Consider the following 25605-nt stretch of genomic DNA (forward strand, 5'->3'; position numbering starts at 1 on the left):
GTAAACTCGTCAGCTGTAGGGGCTGGTGTTGTTTAGTCAAATGAGCACTTTAATTATAAGATTTGTATTTTCAGCTTTTTTTTTTTAAGTTTGCATCTGGCTCCGGTAAAATGTGCAGCTCATCTACTGCACGAGAGGGGCTGTAGGCCTTGGTTACAAGATGTCGATTCTCAGCCGTACTGGAGCTTGCTGGAAGGTCGTTTTAAGGACAAGTGTTTCAAGGGCCCGGAGGAGAGTAGTGGCAGTGTGGTCACAGGAGCTTTCACTGCCTAATTTTTCAAATCCGTCAGAGGACGAGGTGTCCAGGTAGCTAATGAGCATCTCTGAATGTTTTGCTGGCAGGAAGGGCTCCATGAAAGATGACAGAAGAAGTCATTGTCATAGCCAAGTGGGACTACACAGCCCAGCAGGACCAGGAGCTCGACATCAGGAAGAACGAGAGACTGTGGCTGCTGGATGACTCCAAGACCTGGTGGCGTGTGAGGAACGCAGCCAACAGGACGGGCTACGTGCCGTCCAACTACGTGGAGCGCAAGAACAGCCTGAAGAAGGGCTCCCTGGTGAAGAATCTCAAGGACACTCTAGGTGAGCGTCCATAGCCCACCTGGAAGAGCCAGGCCATTGCTGAGACCAGAGGATAGCATTGCTGCTTCAGTGTGTGTGTGTGTGTGTGGTGTGGTATGTGTATATGCGGTATGCTATGTAGGGGTATGGTATAGTATGTGTAAGTATGGTGCCTGTGGGGGGGTAGCTGTATGCAATATGACTTAGTGTGCGAATAGTGTGTGTATGTATGAGTGTGATGTGTGTATGTGAAATGTTTGTATGTAGGTGTGTGATGTAGTATAGTGCGTGTGTGTGCATACATGCATGCATGCATATGTGTGTGTGTGCATACCTGTGTGTTGGGGATGGTGTAATGTTGGGTTACGTACAGAGATCACGTTAAAGACTCTACTTTGTTATTTTCTGGATAACTTCTAGAGTTTGGGGTCTTGGGTAAATCAACTCTTCTGTGTGCTATGGAATATCCTACACAGCTGTCTCCTTGCATCCAGACTCTAGAAGACCCTGACTCAGACTCATGACAAGCTTCATAGCTTTGCCTGTCAGTACGCCAACCCTTTTCTCTTATAAAAGCCCATGTGTTGGCCTTTGTACACAGAGAAAGAGAAGACGGGTGTATTTTGGTCTTTGTTCTTGTCTTAGGTGATATTTTATACCACAGTTTCATACAGTTACTGGATGTGCATTTGGGTGATGAGCAATGTGGCATCAGAAGTCTCTCAAATGGACACTATAAGCCCTGTTCAGTTATGATACTCTCTGGTCCTTACCATCCATGCCTCCTTTTCTTCCTGTGGTGTATTAGTGCATTTCCTATCATTGTAACAAACTGCTTTATAAATTTAAAAAAGGATTAATTTGGCTTCCTTGAAGTCAGGTGGCTGTGTGTGTATTGCCTTCTTGGCAAAGTTTCAGTGCAGTACAGATATCATATGGCAGAGACAGGGGGAGATACAGAACAGGATGTGTGTGTGACATTGTTTCCTCTGTAAAGCCACCCGTATTCATTTATCCACCTTCTATCTAGTCACCTTCACCACCTAAAGGCCCTACCTCTAAGCAGTGTGATAGGAACCAGTTTCTTCCTTCCTTACAACGCTCAGTGGGGATTAAATTCAGTGTAGGGACCCAGGTAAGGAGATGCATTCGAACCACATCAATCCATAGCCACCGGTCCAGCAGGACATGCTACCGCAGTGGTGGCCAGCCATTTCTGAGTGTGTACACAGTGCCCACCAACCGTGGTTACTGCTTCAGATTGCTCAGGAATATAATCAGGAAGGCTCTGTGGAAGGGCAACTGAGCTGACAATTTACATCCTCGGGTAAGTATACAAGTATTTGTAGCCAGAGCTTGTCACTTCTGGTTTGCTGTAGAAGTGAGCCAGTACCATCACCTAAGCCAAGTGTATATAGGCTTTTCTTTGTGTTTACCGGAAGAGGATTAATTTAATTAGAGTGGGTGGAGGCAAGGGAAACATGAGAAAGCTCAAAGTAAAGTCACACTGGATGTGGTGAGTGATTTGGGGTCTCTGTCTTCTTCCTTGTACAGTCAGTCCTTAAAGGTCTGTGCTCAGTGTTCAGTGGGTGAAGCCTTGGGTCATTGGGTATTTTGTGCTACACGTGAATTTCCCTCAGGATGTCTGTGGCCAGTGTAGACTCCACCGAGACTGTTGGAAAAAATTCCATTTGTTTTTAGCATTCTGGGTCTTTTCCCACCAAATTCTCTCCCCTGTGCATTCTTTTTCCTTGCTTGAGAATGTTGGTGGAAAGAACGACCCCTGCCCTAGTCTTGGGCCTCTTAGTGTTACGTATGATAAAGAGAGCCGAGTTGGTGAGCGGGGTCAGTTCTTTAGTGTTGTTCAGAGAGTTTTTGACTTGATTTTCCAGCCACCTCCTAACACACCCTCTGGAGTAACAATAAGCATTGTTGACATATTTTGCCTTCAAAAAAAAAAAATCTTCAGAATTCTGTAAACCACAAAACGCACATAATTTGGAAGTGGAAAAAGTAAGCTCCCGAGGTCATGTAGCCTCTCAGGCGGCTGCCTGTTGACTATTAGGAGGAAAGACAAGGCCTCAGGTTGTGGCTCCAGGCCTCATCTTTGCCCAGTATGCCTGGGTGTGATCAGTTCATCTCGTCCCACACTCCTAAATCAAAGAGCAAACCAGTGCATCCATACCCTGGTGCTGGGCCCATTCCCCTGTCCCTGACAGATTGCCACCCAAGCCCTGCTGGAATACTTAGGCTGCTACAGAAGGCCAATTCCATTTTTGGAGAACACAGATTGTTAGAAAGTGCTTCCTTAAATAGAATCAAAATTTTACATTTCTTAAACTTCCTCCCCTTGGCTCTGACTCTGCCCTCCAGGGCTTTGCCAAGCAGAGCAAATCTCTTCAGTGAGTGACAGTTCTGTGAGCTTCCGTCTCAATTTCAGCACATGCTTCTTTGGGAACATTTGTATTAAGGATGAAAGATTGCAAAAATGCAGGCGCATAAAACTTTGTTTCTAGATATCTACATTTATTAATAGGAATTAACTATCATAGCCAAGGGGCCTTTGGGACTCGGGGAGAAGTGGCCCCTGTTAAAAATTTTTTTTCTGTGTCTTATGTGTGCATGGGCATGTAATGTGAGGGCACATGTGCCACAACATGTATGTGGAGGTGTCAGAGGATAACCCACAACAGTCTGCTCCTTGTTTCTACCATGTAAGCCCCAGGGGTTGAACTCATTAAGTCTTCAGATTTGATAATAGGCACCCTTATCCTTTGAGCAACCTCACTGACTTGGCCCCCATTTTTAATATTTTGTTTGTGGTTACTGTGTGTGTGTGTGTGTGTGTGTGTGTGTGTGTGTGTGTGTGTGTGTGTGGATAAAGAGGGACCTTGTGGTCTGAACACATGTTTCCTATTGAAGCAGTATCCAGAAAGAAGGAGAGACACCTTCCTGACTCATCTCCATATGCAGTAACTTCTTTCTCCACAGCCTGACATTCACCAGTTTGTAGGCCAGAAGAAGGTGAAGGTGCTTTCTGTGGCCCCTCCTTTCTCCCAAGTGTCTCTTGAAAGACAAACCTTGGAGTCTATGTGTTCATGCTTCTGTTTAGTTACCCACTCTGCTGTGTCCTCCGAGTTAATCATGTGCAGAATGGAAAGATCTCTGCTGTGTGGAGGTATCAAACCAGGGTTGACCTCTCCTGCATCCCTTAGCTTCTGGTACTGCATGCTGTCATCCATGTGGAACTTATCTGCCATAGGAGTCCACCCAAATTGGAGGTTCATGGGAGGACTTCTATGCCTGATGCCTACTGTGGAGTAAATTGTGGAGGAGTCACCCACAGAGTCACAGTGCTATGAACTAGAGCTTCTACGTGCGAGGGGAGGATCCAGTGTTTCTTCAAACTGATTGACAAAAACATCTCTTTGAAAGTGTTAACATTCTTTTATTTCAATAATTTGCAATTGAGTAAAACAATCTGATCTTGTATTGTCTTTCATGAGGGCAAAACATTTATATCTGCTGGAATGCCTTTCATGTTCAGCTCCTGGTCACCAGCAGTTAGAAAAGTGTTCCCATGCAGAACAAGGAGTGATGGCTTGTCAAGAGTGTTTCTGAAGACAGTGTCAGCAGTAAGCTAGCCCAAGCTACTTCTGGCCTTGACATTACAATTTGACCCTGGTGTGAGAATGTCCTTGTGATCTCCCTAAGAACACTACATAGGAGATCCAGAGTACACTCCAGCACTGACTGACTGACGTGTTTGCCTTCATAGAGTTGTGCATCTGGTTTGAGTGGCAGACCTCTCTGTGCAATAGAGCAATTGATTGGAAACTTGTCTCCAAGTTAGCATTATGGAATGTTGGAGAACAATTTAGAAACAATACTTTTCTCATTTTAGACATAGAAAACCAGGTTCTGATTAGCACAGCTCAGGTGAGGTCCCAGGTTAGATGACGATGATGGTGGTGGTGGTGATGATGATGATGGTGATGATGATGATGGTGGTGGTGATGATGATGATGGTGATGATGATGGCGGTGGTGATAATGATGATGATGGTGATGATGATGGTAGTGGTGATGATGATAGTGGTGATGATGATGATGATGGTGACGATGATGATGGTGTTGATGGTGGTGGTGATGATGATGATGTGGTGATGATGATGGTGAAGAAGAATGGATAACTTTCCCAGGTATGGTGGGTGTATACTACTGGGGTGGTCTCAGCAGCTTTGTCTCAAATGGCTCACAGAAACAGGGTTCCTGTCCCCTTGCTATTCATTCAAAGCATGCAGGGAACACTTAGGCAGTTTTTTAGAGACCACTCTGGGCCTAGAGGCATCTTATGGTCAAGGGGATGCTGTGACGCCAGCCTCTGCTCTGTAGGAGCATTTGCAGGACTGCAGGACTGCAGACTTCAGTTTGGAATTAGCCTTTCAGAGAGCAGACAGTATCAGGAGTGTGCACTGTGATCGAATGGAAGGCACAGGAAAACCTCAGATGCCCATGTATCCCGCTGACTCCTTATCAGAACGATGCCCCTGCCTGACTTAGGACTTGCTGTGGTTGACCTGTTTCCCGTGTCTCTAGGATGAGAGTGAGGAATGCCTGCTGCTTAATGCAACTATGCAGACTGTTCTAGAGCCATTGTTCAAGTCTTGTTTATGCAGCTATTTCTAAGAGAGGAAGTCTCACAGCAGACCTCCTCAAATTCTGGTTCTTCCTACTCTCTTCACTGTGGTGTCCCCTGAGCAGGAGCTGTGCTGCCGACAAATCAGTTGGGGCGAGGATCTGTGCAGTCCATTGGTCTTTACATCGTGTCTATTTGTCATTTTCTGTTAATGGTCTCCAGTACACAGCAGTCAGCCCTGAATCCATATACTCACGGATAGTGCAGATGGGCTCAGCAGGTTGTATTTTTATATTATAATATCATATGTAACTATAATAATCAAAGAAAAAGAGGCTACCAATTTGAAATGGTGAGAGCATGGGAGGAGTTGAGAGGGAAAGAGAGACAAGTAATGTGATTATATTTTAATTAAAAATTTAAACACACACACACAAGTACTTACATACGTACATATGTATGTATAACCCTGAAGTGGTCTTGTTTCACAAAACTATCAAATAGTTGTCTCCTTTAAAACGAGCATACCTTTAAGAAAATTTGAATATGTGGAGAAACTTAGAAGAAATCAAATCCCCTGCTGTCTCTTGGTTCTGAAAACACCAGTTAGCATTTGTATCTAATCTCTTGGTGTTTGTGTGCATTACAGTTAGGTTGTTTGATGACTGCTCTCAATGGAGTCAATACAAGCACATGGACCCTGTCTGTAGGGTGCCTGACACTAGCCAGGGAATGTGAGTTTTCTTTGTTTTTTTTTGGGGGGGGAGGGGCATGGATGCTTAAAGTTTTTGTATTCTTTTTATACTGTTAAGGGAGACATTGATTTGTGGCAGTGCATTTGTTGTACTGGCTGCTCTTCGGCAGTGAGAACAACGTTGCTAGTCACCCTGCCCTGGAACATGCTTCCTAGCCAAGTCACTCCATGGAGCAGCTACATTAAAAAAAAAAAAAAAAAAAAAAAAAAAAAAAAAGACAAAGCTCAACACACCCCTGGAAATTTTGTATTGTTGCATTAAAGAGTCAAGATCTTAATTCCGTCTCAGATGCCCAGCTCCTCCAGAGCTGGTGTGTTTTACCACGACTTCACCCTCTCCGCCCTGCAACATCTACCGTTGTGCAAGCATGAATTAAACATAATGCATTGTAATTTAGAATCCATTACAACTCTGTCTCGCCAGATTGTTCACAATAGAAACAGGCTGTAGCACGTATCATTGCTGGAATACTATGGGAGCTTCTGTAGCTCTGCGCTGCCAGACATTTCAGAATAAATTCAGGTTTGTTTTTTATACGTCATAAGCTTCCGAGTATTTAGAACCTAAAAATGTAAAACAACTTACAGCAGATGAGTGTGAGGATAATTAGAAAATAGTGACAGATTGTTTTGAAGGGAAAAAGAAAGGTGTACTAATAGGACAAAAGCTAAGAGAGACCATGAGTTGTGGGAGGAGTGTGTACCCTGGAAAAGTTGGAGAAGCAGGTGTGGAGCTAACAGTGGAGTGCATGACATCCTTGTTGCTCACCACACTGGGCTGCAATAGCCCCTTTTGTCTTTGTGGAGGACAGAAAATCAGGTTCAGGACCGCGAGCCCCTGTGTCTGACTATGCGTCCCACATTAAAGGTTCTACCAGCCATGAGCAGATTGAAAATAATCAGGGATGTTATATGAGTGTGCACAGGTGTCTGTTCTTGCCATTACTGTACACACAGTACATCGTCTACATAGCGCAGTCATCATATTGGGTGATACTGGACTTACATGGGAGGATGTGCGTAGGTTCTGTTCTATGCAAATGCTCTGCTGTATTGTATAAAGGATGTGAGGAGGCATGAATTTTGGTGACCGTGGCAAATCCCGGTGCACTGCCCTGGGGATCCTGAGAGGACTGTCTGTGTTTCGGGATAACTTTTGCATATTCAAAATACTCATACTCCTGGATCAGGAGGACGTGTTGAGAGGTGCTGAATATGCATGTTCATCAAAAACTGTAATGAAAAATTAAGGTATTTTCATTGGCATCTGCGTTACCATTTGGCTTTTGCATTTGTTTAAAGAAATGCTCTAAATCGTTTTTTTTTTTTTTTACAACCCCTCCCGAAACTGAAATGTTTAGTCACATTGCTTACCTGTCTGCTAACAAAGGAACAACTTTCACTTGTGCTGGGGGTTCAGAGTTCAGAGCCCTATGCACAACGAACTGTGTGATTGTGGAGAGAGCTCATTGCCCCCACACCTCTATCCCCGAGCTGGCTTTTGGCGCATCTGCCCAGGGAGAGAGGGACTGCCTGGGCAGAGAGAAGACAATGGTGCTCACCCAGCTCACAGATTTCCTCGCACTCCTAGAAAGAACTCAACATAAATTTCAGAGTTGGGAGAGAGGAGAGGAGTGTCAGGAATTAGTGCAACCCCCTTGTTGGCCACACCTTCTACCCTCATAGTAAGATTTTGATATTTCTCAAAGGGCCAGGAGAAGAAATTGGAGAAGGCTGTGGGGCATATGCCGGGGAAGGGGATTGACCTGCCCAGGCTCCTACCGGTCACCAGCACTGGTTTGGAATGATAGTGGTGAGGGAGGAAAGTGGAGTTCGTTAATTGAGCATCTGCCGTTTGTTTGTTTGATGGGTTGGTGGCCCTCAGAGCTTGCAGGAAGAACTACATACAAGATGGCTTCCTGGCAGGGTGCTCCATTGCTCCATTTAATGCTCCAGCTGGGCAGATCTTTGGGGGCAAATCCCCCTCTTGTGGAGGAAAGTCCACATTGTGTTTATTCCTTGTACACCGTCATCACACATGTATGTGCCCAGGACATCTTGCCATGCAGTTTCCTGCCCCATCTCAGTCTCTTGTGTGTTTATACATCATGGCTGTCGGAGGGCACATGCTCTCCCCTGTATAGAGCATAAAAAGACACCACATGACCCCAGTGACAGCGACTGAGGTCTTGGGGTGATATGGGATGGAGTGTTTGTGATCCATGGAGGAGGAGAGAAAGCATCGGGTGTGTTGCCTTTGGTACCTTGCCTCCATAGTGGTTTAGAATTCAGAATTCCCACATTCCTAATGATGTCATCCCTAGTGCCAGATAAAGAAGATTCCCTGCTAGAAGATACCAAGGCGGGAATGTCCAGATGACAAGCCTTTTGCTTTGCCAATGTCATTCTATCAGCCTCTGGGGGGAACTCTGCCTCTCCCCTGCATACTCTACCTCTTTGTAGTTTCTAAGCTATCTCTGGAGCCTCTAGCCCATGCATCTGCTTCCCTACCCCCCCCCCCCGCCCCCGTCCCCTGTCTACCCATTGCCTTCTGTCCCCTGCCTCTGCTCTCTGTGCTGAACCCAGGCCTCTCAAAGCTCCTGATGCCAAAAAGCCTGCAGTTCCTGCCATGGGCACTCCTGGCCCTTAACCTAGGCAGGCCCCTCAGCTTCGTGTAAGCCCAGAAGTCACAGGCTTACTGGGACATCCCCATGAGTCCTTTCTAGTGTACTTGTCACCACAGTGACATTTTAAGAGCTTTTCATAGTTTTTAGTTGACTTTAATGATAGGTCCTAACTCTATTGGAGGAAACCCCCTCACATTAGTAGCCTCTGGTCATAACTTAGTATAAACAGCATTTTAGCATAAGCAGGATTTTTTGGTTAAATTCAGTTTATATCTAAATAGTGGCAAAAGCTGTTGGCATCCGTGCTTAGAGTCTCCATGAATGACTCTTCTGTTCTGACTGGTCTGTGGTGGCCAAGGGATCGAGGGACACTCTTCAGGCCGAGCACTGAACAGCAAATGGGCAGAGGTCTTTCTTGATAAGACAGAGAAGAAAGGGACATAGGCAAAGGTGGTGTTTATAGAAATGCACCCTGCAGTCATGGCTGACCCTAGAGCCCAGTACTTGGCGGGGTGGGGAGGAGGATATTGAGACAGCTATAAATAGTCTGGTAGAAAGTCCCAGAAATCTTCTGTGTCCTAAGAGCTACCTGTTGTGCAGGGGATCATGCACACTCCCCCAGGCCACTTCCCCACCTGTGGTGGTTATGCTATGGCTGAGGTGGTCTGGCCTTTCAAATCCCACTTCTGCTATGCTGTAAACGTCCACACATCATTAGTGGCCTAGCCGGGTGTCTGTAGGACCAGAGGAACCGACCACATCTGTGACTGAGTCCACTTTGATGTAAACTTGATTGTGTCTGAAATTGGTTTATACCCAAGAAAGAGCCTGACGTGTTTCTGAACCACAAGTGGGATTTCTTTGATGCTTTCTAAGACACTGGCCACAGTGAAATGCATTTGGGCTGTTCTCTACCAAGTCAGATGGCTCGCAGAAGACAGGCTGCTTGGTGTCCTGCCTGGCTGACTCTACTGTGGCTCACAGACTGCTCATGAGGACTCAGGCAATGAAACCAGAGATACCCTAGGCTCAGAAAGCGATGTGCGCCAACCCAGTGGTTCATGGGACCCATGAACATAGCACAGTTTACGTCACATGTGTGTGCTACCTTCTGTCTCTCATAACCAAACTCGGATGGCCCCAAACCATAAAAGCATTCTTTTCAGCTTGCTTGTCCACAGAGAGCAGTTTCACACGTAGGCATCAGTGGTTTGGCACATTTAAGAAGGTGGGGGTGGGAAGTGAAGGTGGGGGAAGTCTGTTTTATTTTCCCAGGACTCAAAAGTGATGAGACAAGATCAGCTGAAAACGTAGCTTTCAGAAAAGAAGTATACTAAAGTCAGCTTATGTCATGAGAATGTATGTTGGATTTGGGAGCTTGGTTCATGCTGTGGGGGACTCTGCCTCTTTGGGTCTTGTCTTGTTCAGCTCCGCCCTCATTAAGTGCCGAATGCTGCTGGCATCTGCCGTTCATGACATTCCCTCATGCTCCCTGGAATGCTTGAACAACGTGTGTTCCCCCTGGCCCAGCAGTGCAGATGGAGAAGCCTTGCGTATGAGATGGGGTTAGGAAGTGCTGACCAGGTTCAAACTGGAGTCACTGAATTATCTTAGGTAGTCAGCTCTCTAAGTGCCCTCACAGTTAGTGTCTTAGTTGGGGTTTCTGTTGTGACAAAACACCATGACCAAAAGAAACTTAGGGAGGAGAGGGTTTATTTCACCTTGTATCTACCTTAAAAATCCATCACAGAAGAAACGGAAGCAGGGGCTGTAGAGGAACACCTTACTCAGTTGCTTCCCGGGAATGGAATCATCCCCCCTGAGCTGGGACTGGGACTTGACTTGGCAAAGCACTAGCCAGCACATATAGCGTATTTAAGGGTTTGTCTGTTCATACCCCCCCCCCACCCGGGTGGTTTTGTTGTGGTTGTGGAGATATTTTTCAACTTCATTCTGAAATAACTGAGTTGGTTTTAGGAGCATTGCCACAAAACTGGGTGCAAATCCAGTCAGTAGACTGACGGGATGTGAAGGCTCCCACATGCCGAGTATTAACCTTTCGTTCTCCCATAAAATTGCACGGTGGTCACTTTACCTTACTCGAATCTTGTCAGATCTCACGGCCTTTCTTAGTTTCTAGTTGACATTATAACAGGTCCTGGCTCTATTGGAGGAAACCCCCACACATTGATACCCTTTAATCACAACAGTTTAGATCGTATTCTAAGTGTAAGGAATATTTTTGGTTAAACATCACTTATGTTACAGATGTGATTAGTGGCAAAATTAAGTGATCTGCCCCCAGAGCTCCCAAGATTCAAGCACACTCCACCTAAACGAGTTGGCTCGAATATATTTCAGAGCTATCAAATTTGTTTGACGTTTTTCTCTTAAACCTGCAGAGCTCCAGCTGGAAGATGACAGTCAGAGCAAGTCTCAGAGGTGTTAACTATAACAGCCCTTCATCTTCAGGGGGCGGGGGTACGTGAAAGAATTCGATTTTAAAATGACTGACATTAATAATGTACGACACGTTCAAACTTTTATTAGAACTCGGTCTTTGGTGCATGTAATTTTACTCAGGAAAGTTAAAATGTGCCTATTATCATCATAAAAATGTAGCTCAGGACCTTAGAGCTTGCACCTGGTGGCAAGAAAAAAAAAAAAAGTCACTAAAATGGAAAGTGTAGTTCACCTTTAAATCCAGCTCGGCCATTTGGTTCTGCTCACAGAACCAAAATAAATAAAAACACAATTCCACAGTGCACATTATATCAAGTACAGGGGACTGTACAGGTACAATCTGTGGTTCGTCTTCCCTTAGGCCTCTAGAGAGGTAGCATCGTTAGGAGCTTGGCCACCTAATACAGCTGGCAAACCTTACCCACCTTGTATAGCTGTGTGCCAGGAAGGGCTGCTGCCTGGCCTGGGACAACTTGGCTGGTTCAGTCAGACCTTCTGAGGTTCTGAAACCTACATCTATTGTTGATCATCCTCCTGCCTAGGAAACTGCCTTGTAGCTGCTCAGAGGTGCTGTAGGGAGGAAACATCAGGGGCATAGGCATTTGCCTCTTAGTCTTCTTGGCAGGATATGATAGAACTTAGGCTTACAGCCCACACAACAGACACTGAAGAAATGCTGGCCAGGCTGCTTTGGCCTGAGTATCTGTGTTGTGTCTCCTTTGATGTGTTCAAGCCTCATCCCCTCCCCCCCCTTGGGAGGTGTAGGACCTCTGAGAGGCCTTGAAAATGGCAGACCGGTGTCCTTTTTAAAGAGGCATTAGGAAAACCCGCTTTCCCCTTTCCACCAGGTGAGGACATTGCCGGGAGGGGGGGGGGGACCTCACCCAGTCTGTCAGTTCTGTGATTTTTAGACTTCCAGCTTCCAGAACTTAGGAGACAAATTTATGTATTATATATGGTATTATATAGTAGCAGTTTATTGTACATGTGGGCCTCTAAGGTTTCTTAGTTGCGAATGCCAGAGCTTCATCTTTCTGTTGGAAGAAGTAAACACAGGACGCTGGAAATGGTATGTAAGTGTTCTGCTCCCTTCAGCCCAATACCGTACATACTATTATGGTAATAGATTTCAGAAGGTTGAGAATTTTCTCTGAGCACAGATCTTCAATGTAGATGTCAAAATCTCATTCCTAAGACCTAGAAAACAACGTCTTGCAAGTGTTTTGTTTGGGTTTCGATAGGATTTTCTCTTCCTTCTTTGTTGTTTTTTTCCCCCCATGCCAAAGTGTTTCAGTTTATGCATTATTGAACAGGCTGTAGGTAAAGCCATTACTTTGCATAAACGTGATGCTTTACCTGACACAACATACAGCTTGCTAGCAGCTGGAAAGTTTCTAATGGGCTCGTTCTGTGACAGCATACCCAGCTGCAAAGCACACACCCTCGCATCAGTTCTGTGAGGGATGATTTTTATGGTTAGCATGAGAATTGGAAAGGGGGCTATGTTGTTGAACTCTCATGCAGAGTTTGGTAGAGATGTACCATGTACACTATGTCTGCGTTAGTATAAGATGCCAGGTACTAGGCATGTTTGTTCTGGGTGGGATGTACTGGGGACATCTGGAGGAACCCCACTGCCCGGGTGCCTGCGTCAGGAGTTGGTTGTTGGGACACTAGTGAGAAGGATCCCAAAGATGGCGCTAGACGGTCCCTACGTGTGGTGTAGATGGGGTGAGCAGACACTCTGGTTAGTAGGGGTTCTTGTCTGCCATGTTTACGTGGGTCTGCTACTATTTATAGCTGGTAAATGTGGCTTGGGTCCTTGAGAAATGGGTGTGGCGGCTTACCTCCCTCATTGAGAAAATATGTCAGATTCTGGGAGGAAAGTCATAGTACTGTGCTAAAATAATGAACATATATTGCAGTTGCAATTGTGTTTCTGTTACAAGCAGAGGAAATAGGTGGTGTGAGTTTAATGAGAGAGGAGATGAAGTAAAAGACACTCTGGGAATGTGCACACAGAGATCAAGGGTGTGGGACAACCGAAGTATTCCTTGTCCACCTGAGTGGCCTTGTCACAGCCTCAGGGCAGCCAAGGCCGGAAGAGCTGGCTGGGAGTTATTCCAAGATAGCCTGAACCTGCCATTGCAGTTTCTATTAGGTCCTCACACAGGAGGTAACACCATCTTGCTATGGGTGCCCAGCTCTCTGCTGCTCCCAACCCCAGGTCCTCAGCAGTAGAGAGGGGGACAGATTAAAGCTCACTGTGCCAGTACTCAGGGTTTCTTGTCCCTCTATTCCAAATGACCCTAGCTCTACCATTGGGCGGGTCCAGGGCAAGGAGAGAAGTGGGGAAAGGTGGGGAGTTGGGCCCCTTTCTCGGCACGGCTTTCCCGTGCACACTCTGCCCATCCAGCTCACCCTGTATTCACGCTACTTCTCCTATCTTAAAATCTATCTCGGGGCTCTGCCTACTTCTAACTGGAGACTCAGGGACTGTTTTCATTTGTACCATAAAAGGAGCCACTGACACCCCAGTTTGCTCTGACAGAGCTGGTCTATTTATTATGCATTAAATACGCTGTGGTTGGGTGCATTGATTGATCTGTTCCGCTTCACTGTCTGGGAATGTCCATCTAGTTCCTCCATCTCTCCCAATCTTGGATTCCCTGCTTGCTTGGGGAGGAAGGTGAGGGTTGGGATAGCATCCGTGGCCAGGATACTGACACACCCACCACTTGCAGGTTACCCTTCACAATCTTCAGAGCCCTGCCTCGGACTTAGTATGTCAGCGGATCTTTGAAAAGCCAGTCCAGTGTTCTGTTAGCAAAGATGCATTGCAAGTAGGGAAGGAAATCAGAAGCGCCAGCATGCAGACAGGTAATAGGAGGGTAGTTCGTCAGGAGAGCAATGAAGAGGGGGTCTTAGAGCAGAGTTACAAACTTCTGGAGGGAGGTAAGTGGATGCAGGGCAGGATACCGGCCCTTCTGGTGGTGACCTGGCCCACTGTAGAATTGTCACGGGTCTTTACATTCATTTAGTCCAACTTCTTACCCCATGCATAATTGCAGGTACCTCTCTATGCCTTCTTCTTCTTCTTCTTCTTATTGTTGTTGTTTAAGTCCTGAGCCCCAGAGGTTCTCTAAAACTGGCCATCCTTCCAGAAGAATTTTTCTCTGTTCTTATAGACCTACTGGCACTTATTAATGGGTAAGTATCAGCTTTTAGTAGCTTCGTATCTGTGCCGCACAGCTGTATCATTTTCATTTCCAGCTGGTAACTGTAGTTTATAACCGATCTTTGTAACCCTCTGGTGTGGGGGGGGAGGGGAGGCGGGAATAAACTTCCACACCCTAGTAGCGTAGGAATGGGCATGATGTTACAACATGTGCCCAGTGCCAACTGAGCCCTCTGTCATGTCTTCACAGGCCTCGGAAAGACGCGCAGGAAGCCAAGCGCTCGGGATGCATCCCCAACGCCCAGCACTGATGCGGAGTACCCGGCCAATGGCAGCGGTGCTGACCGCATCTATGACCTCAACATCCCCGCTTTCGTCAAGTTCGCCTACGTAGCAGAACGAGAAGATGAGCTGTCCCTGGTGAAGGGCTCCCGTGTCACAGTCATGGAGAAATGCAGTGATGGCTGGTGGCGCGGCAGCTTCAACGGGCAGATCGGCTGGTTCCCCTCCAACTACGTGCTGGAGGAGGCAGATGAGGCTGCAGCCGAGGCCCCCAGCTTCCTGAGCCTCCGTCGGGGCGCCGCGCTGAGCAATGGGCAAGGTGCACGGGTGCTGCACGTGGTCCAGACGCTGTACCCCTTCAGCTCAGTCACTGAGGAGGAGCTTAGCTTTGAGAAGGGGGAGACCATGGAGGTGATTGAGAAGCCCGAGAACGACCCTGAGTGGTGGAAATGCAAAAATGCCCGGGGCCAGGTGGGCCTGGTCCCCAAGAACTACGTGGTGGTCCTCAGTGATGGGCCCGCAATGCACCCGGCGCACACCCCGCAGATCAGCTACACCGGGCCCTCAGCCAGCGGGCGATTCGCTGGTCGTGAGTGGTACTATGGCAACGTGACACGGCACCAGGCCGAGTGCGCGCTCAATGAGCGGGGCGTCGAGGGCGACTTTCTCATTAGGGACAGCGAGTCCTCGGTAAGTGCCCGGATGCCCCTCTGCTGGGGCCACACTGCCAGGAGAAAGTTAAGTGTACAGTTCCCTCGCCTGCAGGTTCAGGGACTCGCGCAATGATGATGTTCAATGATCTCACAGTTCATTTGCCTGATCCAACATTGTTAAATATCTTGCCAAGCCTTACTTACAAGTTAGACTTAATCGTGGACAAAACCAAAAAAAAAAAATTATTTTTAGGGTTCTCATCTACCACGGTTTCAGGTAACCACTGCGGTTCTTGGAACCTCCCTCAGAAAGAACCACCCACGTGGGTGACGGGACTGGTGTGCCATTCTCTTGCCTATTCACTGACATTATGTGAAATGGCACAGTGGTATTTGAGGGCACGTACCAAGGTAGGTGAATACTATGTTGGCGCAGGGTCAGTTGCTCCCAACTTAACTAAGTCTTGGTTGGGTAGACTGAGGCCATTCATTTTCCTGGGTATGAGGAGATGTGGACAGTGCCTTTCAGCTCTCGTGGGTGGTTTTAGTCCTGTAGGGTTCTCCCCGTTTCCAATTTAAAGATTCAGTCTTCCTGTTCCTCCCTGTGTGGAAGGCCCCTTTGATTACTGCTTACATCTGTGCAAGCAACGCCAGTTCTCAGCAGGTGCTGGGTTTCCAATGTAGCCTTTTGTTGCTGTTTGTCAACCACATAATCCCAAGGCCACGGAAAAGCTCCTAAAGTACTTACAAATGGGATCCAACAGAAGCCTGGAGTGCTGAGGGAAAGGAGGAAATGGGGAATAAGGCCACCTGTGTGGCACAGCAGGGGGCTGGTTGTGGGTGGGGGCTTATGCTGTTCTGTGTGTGCCTCCTGGGAATAACCCATTTTGGACATATCTTCCCAGTGACTCTCCTAAATCTGTAAGCAAGAATTTAGTCTGCTGTGCTCAAGTGTTAAACGACTCTGGTAGTCTTTTCGTTTCATGTTTTAAGTGCACAGGGTAAGAGCAGAGGACAAGTCGCTAGCACAGTGAGCAGTGTGCCCTCCTGCCCCACGGGACGGATCTGAGAGATGAGGTCACAGCCCCTTCTGGAGAGCGGCTACTGAAGTTTGTTCTTTATAGCAGAAAGGGCATGGAACTAGTGGAAACCGAATCCCTCTATGATGTCAGCAGCCTTTCAAGGCCAGCTTCAACCTTAGATGTTCTCAGGCAGGACCCGGAATGCCGACAACGTCTGAAATCTGAATACTGGGGTGTCCCAATCGAGCCCAGGGTTTATCGTTGCTGGCAGGACTTCACATGGCGTTGTCCTCACGCATTGGAGGTTGTGTACATGGCTGCCTTTAGATCACATTCTGGGCCTGTGAGGAATCAAGGACAGCGGTGTGTCTCACACTGGAGAATAGAAACAGGGAAGGCTCTGAAAACCCAATCAGAGTGCTTGCAAGCCAGAAGATAGAAATTCGAAATGGTTTCTTGGGAGAGAAGGGGGCAAGAATTACATAGTGGGGAGGCCCCTGCCTTATCTATTGACGTATGAGTAAAAGGTCCGCTGGGGTTTCTAGTCCGAAAAAGACCTGTTAATTTTCAGTGTCCACTTCAGCAACCTTCTTCCTGCTGATGGAGGCGTTGATTATTTACAAGTTGTTTTTAACCCCTTTTATGGACATCCCTTATTTTGACTAACTTAAGAAGCTGAGCTCAGACAGGCTTTGGTTGCCAGGGCCATGTGGGGCCAAAGAATGTGTATCATCTCCAGGGACACTGATTGGCCTGCAGCCTGTAACTGTGCATAGCTTCTGCCTCAAAGATCTTGGGGCCCTTAAACTGCGTGTCTGTGCCAAGAACCTGTTACGAGGGACTCCAGGTTGTGTTGTGTCTTATCCACTGATGAAAGGATGGGCATTTTCAGATTTACTGTCTCGTCTGTTCGCAGCTCCATTCTGTGACAGTGAAGGGCCTGTCCTGGTGGACACAGAAGTGACTCCCTTGTCTTTTTTGAGCCTTCTGCTGCCTCTCCTGTGTTGGGTGTATTTTTTCATGTTCTCTTGGGATTTTTTGGGTCAGAGCCTTGTTATCACAGCCAAGCGCAGGTCACATAGAGCATTAATTCACCATCTAATTGCATGTCACAGGATTGGGGGGGGGGAGGGGAGAGGGTATTCCCAGGGGCTTGACTCTACCACAGGCCTGAGGCAGATGTATTTGGGCCTGGAGCCTCACTCCTGAGCGGGAACGGTAGCTTCGGGGCACTCATTTTCCTGATGGGTGTCAATTAAAATCTATCTCATTGCAAGGTAAAGCAAGGCTCCGGTTGGTGTCCTGTCCTAATAAATGCCTACTGGTTTTCTCTTTTGAGGAGAGAGAGAGAGTCTATTGCAAGTAAAATGAACATTGCTTCCTCTGTGCCTTCCAGGATGGGCAAGTGGTAGGCATTTCAGAACTCCGTTGGAAGTGTGCTGGACTTGAGGAATGAGCAACCAAGCACTGTTTGACTGTCCTATCCGCAGCGTCGGTACCCACCACCCATTCCCTTCTGACCCCTTCTGCTCCCCTGTTCTCGCTTCTTATCTGTAATGGTCAGTTCATCTTGAAAGCTGAGGGAGGCACAGCATTGGTCCTTGTCACCCTCCACCTGTGAACTAACCTACCCGATGCAGAAAATCCGCAGAAGCCCTGCCTGTGCCGTACGGGCATCAAATCCTTATGTGTTTGCCTGCATAGGTTCTACGGGGATGTTTACAAGGCATTCAATTTCTGGCAAGCAGTACAAGCTGCCAATGATTTTTTTTTGGGGGGGGGGGTTCTGTTTTTGTTGTTGTTTTTCTTTCTCGGTTACTAGGTCCCTTGCCCTTGTAAAACGGTACTCAGAAGGTGTTGGGTGCAAAGTAACGAGGAATTCTGAAAAGGTAGAGCCACTGCTGGGTTGATACAGGACAGCATGGTCCAGAGTAGTGTAGGGGACATTCCCTCTGTAGACTTTTGATCCCAGAGAGCTAATAATTCCCCTGTGGAACATTATGCGCTATGATAATAGTTGCGTGCTAATGTCTGTCATGTTTTACTTTCATTTTAGATAGAGAAAAGCTCCCTTGATTTAAAAAAAAAAAAAAAAAAAAAAAAAAGATTTAGTATATTTACCACATGGAAAGTCAGGTGGTGTGCTTCATTTTTCCATTTAAAGCCTATTAATATTACCTGATTAGGAAATAAAAGCTAATGACTTATTTGTTTTCAAATTATACATTTTAAGTCATTTTGTGCATATGGATGTCTTATGTAGTGTATATGTCTGTGCTCCACATGTGTAGGGTGCTTTTGGAGGTCAGGAGAGGGTGTTGGAGCCCCTGGGACTAGAGTTACAGAGGGTTGTGAGCCACCATGCGATGCTGGGAATGGAACCTGGACCCTCTGAGAGATCAACAGTGCCTTTACCCTCCAAGTCATCTCTCCAGCCCAAGATCATTTTATTTCTTCTAGAAAGGTTTCTAGCCACAGTTTAAGAAAAATGAGTTGCAACATTTTAAGAATGTACTTCTCATAGAAATATTTCTAATGGCAATTTCATTGACCCATCTGTCTAGCTGGTGATTCTTACAGTGCAGCTCAGATCCAAATCCCCTCAGGAGCTGTGAATGTAGAGATGACTGCCCTCCCAACCCCTGTGCCGGTCCACTGATATTTGTTACCTTAGTTTGGGTTGGCCATGCCAGAGACAGAAGCAGGGTCTCTCCTGTGCATCTGTATTCATCTCTGCCTGTCTTAGAGGTAGATGTTGACCATCTACTACTGGGCATGAGGTTTACCCTTAAGTAAGTGTGGTTAATAACACCCAGTGAGACACCATTGGAGAAAACTAATTTTTTTTTCTTTCTCTCTTTTTTTTTTTTTTTTTTTTTTTTTCCTTTTGAAGTGGATGCCATTTGCAGATGATAGTGTCTTAGTTAGGGGCAGGACCATAACTAAGTGCCAACTTCCTCCTCTCAGTGGTAGGGCCTTGTCTGATTTGAACTTGTGCAGACCTTGTTCATGCTGTCACGGTTCATATTTGCATCAGTCCTGCTGTGTCCGGAAGACACTGTTTCCTTAGAGGATCCCCTCTGGCTTTTAAAACTGTTACTGCCTCTTCAGCTCAGCTCCCTGAGTGAGCCTGGGGGAGGGGGTGGGGTTGATGAAGTACTGAGTGTTCCAAAAATCTCTCACTCTGCGTATTGTCCAGTTGTAGGCCTCTGTATTAATTGCTGTCCACTGGTGATGGCTGAGCAAGGCACCGATGTGTGGGTCACTAGGAGTCATTTTGTTGCTATGGATCTCAGCTTTTAATATAGTTTCCTCATGTTGTGATGACCCCCAGCCATGAAATTAGTTTTGTTGCTTCTTCACAACAGTAGTATTGGCTACTGTTATGAATCATAACATGAATATTTTTGGAGATAGAGAGTTGCCAAAGGGGTCATGACCCACAGGTTGAGAACCACTGTAGTTTAACAGAACAATAGTATTTGGGTCCCCCCCCCCAGCTCATTTCCTACCCAATCACAAGTTCTTGGCCACCTAAAGCAGTGGCCAAGCATGGGTTGCATCTCAGGGAATGGACCTCAAACACAAGCAGTCGAATAGTTGGTTACTTTTGCAATGTTTGTACCACTGTTGTGCCAGCGTATCGCAGGCAGGTCACCATTGTAGATGGCAGGGTTTATAGCTGGATTGAAGGTGCAGAGTATCTTCCATAACCAGGAACACTACTCACTGGGTATAATGCCTCTAGTCAGGTTGCAGCTCAACTTCTCTGTGTTCAGTGTGATATGTAAACATCTCCTTCAGCAATAGGACCTTACCATTGATGATTAAACTTAAAAGGCTATACACGTGTTTCGATTGGGGTCCTTTTCTAATATCCGTGGCTCATAGCCTAACTGCTTGCCACATTTTTAAGGGAGCTAGAACCGTTGGAGGCAGACTGTATACTTCACTAGCCTATGGGACAAACATTTTTCCATTCTTATTCTGGGTAGCTTTACTTCTGAAAAGTCTTGGCTGGCTTGCAGGCTTGAGCCAGGTGCGTGTTCGATCCCCCTGCATGTCTCTTTCAGTGAGGGTGAGTACAAGGATACTTAACTGTATCTGCCTGACTTGGCATTGAAGCCTACGAACTGTTATGATGCCCCTCAGGGTGGTGAGTTGATTGTGTACGCTTGGTAAGATTCTACTCTGAGCCCAGCAGGGCTGTAGGGCTGCCCAGTTCACCCCGTATTCTGTTTTCATGTGGGGTTATGCTCTACTGCTAGCTGGCTTGGGCCATGCCTGTGGCCTCTGAAGTACCGTGGGTACTACCACTGTAGGGTTCAGATGCTGGCTCTTTAGCTCTGACAGCGTGGTGAGGTTCTCCACGGTTAGCTAACAAATCAGCAATTCAGCCTTAAGATTGTTCAGAAATATTCTCATTAAAATCCCTGAGATCAGTAGTTCCTTCTCGTATAAAGATTTATGTAGAGTTCATGCAAAATTGCTAGTCCGTGGTAGAAGTGGTTGTCACCCCAAACATGGAAAAGTAAACTGGAAAAAGGAAACTTAAAAATCCAGGTCAAATACACCTTTGTCATTTGAGTCCCTGAAATGCCCAAGTGATCTATACGAATGGGGAGCTTCTGGGGTTGTCTTTCTGCTGTCCAGAAGACACTGAGTCTGCTTTGCAGATGGAGACCTTCCTTTGTCCCACAGAGGAGCTGTGAGAGTTCAGCTTCCCTCCTAGCAATCAGGAGAGACAGAGGCAGGTGGATCTCTGTGAGTTTGAGGCCAGCCTGGTCTACAGAGTGAGTTTCAGGACAGCTGGAGCTGTTACACTGTTACACAGAGAAACAAAGCCATCCCAAAGCCGTGGAACCCTCCCCTCACACACACCCATCAGCGTTACACTTTCACTGACTGTCAGCTACCTTTTTACAGACTTTGCTTAGCAAAAGAGAAGGAACTCTGACAGAGTTGAAACTAGAAGAACAATTAGTTTTGTAGCCTCTTTTACAGCTTGTCCTTTTGCCTGAGTACCCCACCTCAGCAGTGTGTTGTAAATGTCAGCTGCTCCAAAGAGGCACACTGACTCCAACAGCCACAGCCAGTTTTTTGAGAGTTTTTGAGAGATGGACAACGATGTCATTCATAGGAGGATGAGCCAGGAAGTCCAGAGATCCCCTGAATCCCTGGGACCATGTCTCAGCTCTCTCCTGGTACCTAAGAAAAACTGAAATAGTCACCAGGTGGCCTAAGGCAAAAAAAAAAGCTCTGTTTGATCTCCAGTAGGTACCCCATGAGGATGGTACCTCCTCCCCATGACTTCCCCTGCTTTTTCCTGGCCACTGCTGGTGGCTTCTGTGGCAGGAAGGGAACAGCCTCTCCACCCATTCTGTTGCTTCCGTTTCCTGGAGTGCCATCAGAGGTTCACAGATCTTTTGTAGATCATCACTTGATCTTTATTTTTTGTGGTTAAAAAACGTTGTTAACACCAAATTGTCTGCTTCAACAGTTTTTGAGTGTGCAGTTCAGGCAGTGGCTACTTCTCACTTCATTCTGCAGCTGTCAATCTTCAGAGCTTCCTTAGCGTCCCAGGCTGACACCGTCCCCAGTGAACACTCGCTCCCTAACTGCCCTCTTCCCTGAGACTCCCTTCCCACTCTCTCTGGAATTTTTTTTTTTTAAAAAATACTTGGGGGCCTCTTATAGTGGGATGATGCAGTGGTCATCTGTCTGTGCCTACTTTATTTCACTTCCAATGTCCTCGGTGTTCATCTGTGTTGTAGCAGTGTTTGAGAAATTGCCCTTCTTTCGTGCTGAGTAATACTCCATCTTGTGTAAGGAGTAAGTTTTCCCCGCCGCCGGTCTTATCCCACAGCCATGCCAGCCCCAAATAACACACCGAGACTCTGTATTAGATATAGTGCTGTTGGCCAGGTACTAGTTTCTTATCGGCTAGCTCTGTCTTAATTATTAACCCATTTCTATGTATTTCCACATGGTCTTACCGGAGAGCGGGGGCCGGTGATTCTGTTCTCTCCCATCTCTCCATCTTGACTCCTCCTTACTACTTCCTCTTTCCTCCTTGTCTCCTAGTCCCTCCTATCTTCCTTTCCTATTGGCCAACAGTGCTTTAGTCATTAACCAGTATGAGAAACATATTTACAGAATGTTCTCTCCCATCAATCTTGTGCATCTGTTCTTCTGGTGGTGAACTTTTGAAATGTTTTGTGTGTGTGTGTGTGTGTGTGTGTGTGTGTTTAATTAATGCTGCTGTAATTGTGGGTGTATAACTATTTCTACTTGAATTCTCTTATGTATACCTTTTTGGATTTGCTGAATCAAATGGTAAACATATATGTAGTGATTGCATGATTTTCCATCTTTACCAACAGTGTACAGGAGCTCAAGTTCTCCATCTTTGGCAACATTTATTGTTTTAAAACAACAACAACAAACAAGAAACAGTCAATGAATATAGAGTGGTCTTGACTTTTAGCCTTTGCTAAACTTGTATGTGTATAGTGTGTCTACATGCTCATGGGGCCCATTGGCATGCTCACCTGTGACGTCAGAGTTCCATGATCCTTTGAAGAAAGTATCCGGTTCTGTGTCTTGCCCACCCAGGGGCTCATGCATGGCCCTGATAGTAAAAAGCTATGCCGTGAGGCCCATCTCTTGCTGGGCCTCCTCCCAGCCATTTATCCTTGGGCATAGCATGGAGATATAACATAAATTCAACCTGCCAGCAATTGTCATTCTTTCTTCAAGCATCAGTGGCTGGTGGGTGAGCCTGCTGGCCACTAAGTTTGAACTGCGCCAGTTTCCTATCCTAGAATGGCTAAGGGCAAGCATGGATTCCTTGTCTGCAGTACTAGCGCAGCCCATCAAATAGACCACTGGGCTTTGTGAATTTTGCATAGAGGACCTGCTGAAAAAGAGGGCTAATTACTCCTGAGTAGCAGCAAGTCCCTAGGGATGGGAAAAAAGCAGAGGCAGGCTTTGAAGGTCCTGTTGTAGGTGTGGACTTAACTGCTTCAGGGTGAGTCCTGAGGCGTAGCTTGATCCTGCCCAGGCAAGCAGGCTTTAGAAGGATGCTGGGACTTTTGAGAACATCTTTCAGGGAATGGCTAGCCGGAGGACAAAGGTCAGTTCAAGGACACTGGAAGTGGAAGTGACCGGGGTCCAGGGTAAGCGTCGTCTTTACTTCCTCCTGAGTACACTGCACCTTTAGTGCCACAGAAAGACCAGTCCATGCATCAAGGCCCTGCCACCCATAACTCAGCTTCAGCGCTCTATCTGTAGAAGCCCTTCCTGGCCCTGTCTCAAGTGTGCAAATATATCACAGTATTCACATGCACACTCATATATACACATATGTCACGTATCACACATGGATGTACATACACTTCACATTCCTATTCACTGTTAACCCACAACTTTCACACATGCACATACTTCTTCACACACACCTAAAATTGTGTCTTCCAGCTCATGAGCTCATGAAGACGCTTTTTCTTTATAGAAGGTAGCACAGTTTGCAGTCATGTGCTGACCTCCGTACTGGCCCTCCTTACCGGTGTCATTTAAAGAGTCACATGCCCATACATAGGACATAGGCTGCCTGGCACATTAGTCAGCATTAAGTAAACATTGAATCAGTTGATACCTCCATTCAGTACCCTTCCTGTTGGCTTTCATTAGGTGGACAGGATGACGATTTTACAAAAAATACTAGCACATATACCCCAAAATATACTCAAGTCAGTAAGGAACTGAACTCATCACAGAATTTAGACTTTTCTCATTGAAATCCATGCTTGAACCACCGCGGAGCCTTCTCTGGGACATAGCAAGCTGTTTAAAACACACCCAAGCTATCCAGTGCCTTGACGGTATCTGTTGTTTAAAAGGAGTTTAAGTTCCAATAGAGATCAAAAGAAACGGTTCCAGTTTTGCTGCCTCCGTGGAAGCCATTCTGAAGAATACCCAGTTTGTCAGAAATAATTTGGGGAAATGGATATCTCAGGGTTCTTGCTCCTCAAGGTTGACCCCGCTATCGTTCTCTCTGTCTTGAGTTCCTATTTGTCAGAGAGTACATTTATCCCCCGAATCCGTGTGAAGCAGGATTTCATTAGAGTTTGATTGCGAACTGGAAAGCCTGGGGCTGCTGGTCGGTCTGAGGATTGCGCTGCTCTGGGTGGAACACAGCGCTTGTTGAAGCAGACCCTGGTCTCCGAGGTGCCTACCCTGCTGGTAACTCCCGTTTGCTTCCTCCCCAGCCCAGTGACTTCTCTGTGTCTCTCAAAGCGTCAGGGAGAAACAAGCACTTCAAGGTGCAACTGGTGGACAGCGTCTACTGCATCGGGCAGCGGCGGTTCCATAGCATGGACGAGCTCGTGGAGCACTACAAGAAAGCCCCCATCTTCACCAGCGAGCACGGGGAGAAGCTCTACCTCGTCCGGGCCCTGCAGTGAAGGCAGCCATCGGCCTCTCCATGCCCTGTCCGCGGGGGGCCTCGCTGCCACCTCCGCCTCCCAGAGTCCAGCGCTGCCAGCCACCTCCACCCACGAGGCCTGGATCGCCTCCGTGGCCCAGTCTGTCCTCTGCAGCCCTGTCGGTTGACCGTAGCTACCCAGGCCCTCATAGCCACCATGCCCACGGCCACCACCTTCTGGCCACCTTCAGATGGTGAGAGGTCAAATTTGAGGGAGCAAAGCTGCTCATTTTTTCCCTTTATAATTGGAAGCAGTCTGTTTAAAACCTACACACACACACACACACACACACACACACACACACACACACACACACACACGCAGTAAAAGGCTGGGGCTTATTCGGAGGGCAGAAAGTCTGTTATGTAGTGAATAGCGCACGCTCCGAGAGCTGTGTCCAGGGGTGCTTGGTACCTCCCATCAGCCATGCTGGTCCAGGGCCTGCTTTTTTGCTTTTTTTTTTTTTTTTTTTTTTTTTTTTTTTTGGTGGGCTCCGGTCTCTGCAGGAGTCCAAGAATGTGGTGCAGATAGCAATACTGGAAACCCTGGGGAGGTGGTGAGGGAACTGTCCAGTGCCTTTGAGGCTGTGCTTGCAATAAAAGAAGGTTTTTTTGTTTTTGTTTTTTTTTTCTAAGTCTGCAAAAGAGGCGACTGCAGAAAGAGAGAAACTTGGGTAATGTACCCCCAGATGTGCCATCCGCATAGTGCTCTTTTGCCCTCGGGCTTGTTTGACTTTCACAATTATGTATTTAATTCTCAAAGTAATATGTATCTGTAGCCGTTTGTTGACACTAATAACAGATGATTAAGGAAAACAGCTGATCTCGGGACGGGGAGCTACCAATACTTTATACATACACACTATATATATATATATATATAATATATATATATTATAATTTGCTTTACAGGGAAATTTTTCAGGGTTTACAAAAGAG

General features: G+C 46.7%; 1 protein-coding gene across 2 annotated transcripts; it reads left to right on the plus strand.

The window, feature by feature from the left end:
• The first annotated feature begins 318 nt into the window (after nucleotides 1-318).
• Nucleotides 319-24947, plus strand: Nck2 (NCK adaptor protein 2). Of its 2 annotated transcripts, none has more exons than XM_051204243.1 (3): nucleotides 319-585; nucleotides 14475-15196; nucleotides 24480-24947. In XM_051204243.1, the coding sequence occupies exons 1-3, from the start codon at nucleotides 360-362 to the stop codon at nucleotides 24792-24794; spliced, it is 1263 nt and encodes a 420-aa protein (XP_051060200.1). In that variant the 5' UTR covers nucleotides 319-359; the 3' UTR covers nucleotides 24795-24947. The 2 variants fall into 2 exon arrangements, with proteins under 2 accessions (XP_051060200.1, XP_051060202.1); XM_051204245.1 differs by having other exon boundaries at nucleotides 320-585; nucleotides 24452-24723.
• Nucleotides 24948-25605: the final 658 nt, after the last annotated feature.

This window comes from Phodopus roborovskii, unplaced genomic scaffold (genome assembly GCF_943737965.1).
Source record: "Phodopus roborovskii unplaced genomic scaffold, PHOROB, whole genome shotgun sequence".
Taxonomy (NCBI): Eukaryota; Metazoa; Chordata; class Mammalia; order Rodentia; family Cricetidae; genus Phodopus; species Phodopus roborovskii.

Bases quoted from the DNA above. Each gene is read 5' to 3' on its own strand.
- Nck2 (XM_051204243.1), top strand. From the start codon at position 360: ATGACAGAAGAAGTCATTGTCATAGCCAAGTGGGACTACACAGCCCAG. The intron at 586-14,474 runs GTGAGCGTCCAT...ATGTCTTCACAG, and splicing joins GAATCTCAAGGACACTCTAG to GCCTCGGAAAGACGCGCAGG. The intron at 15,197-24,479 runs GTAAGTGCCCGG...TGTCTCTCAAAG, and splicing joins TTAGGGACAGCGAGTCCTCG to CGTCAGGGAGAAACAAGCAC.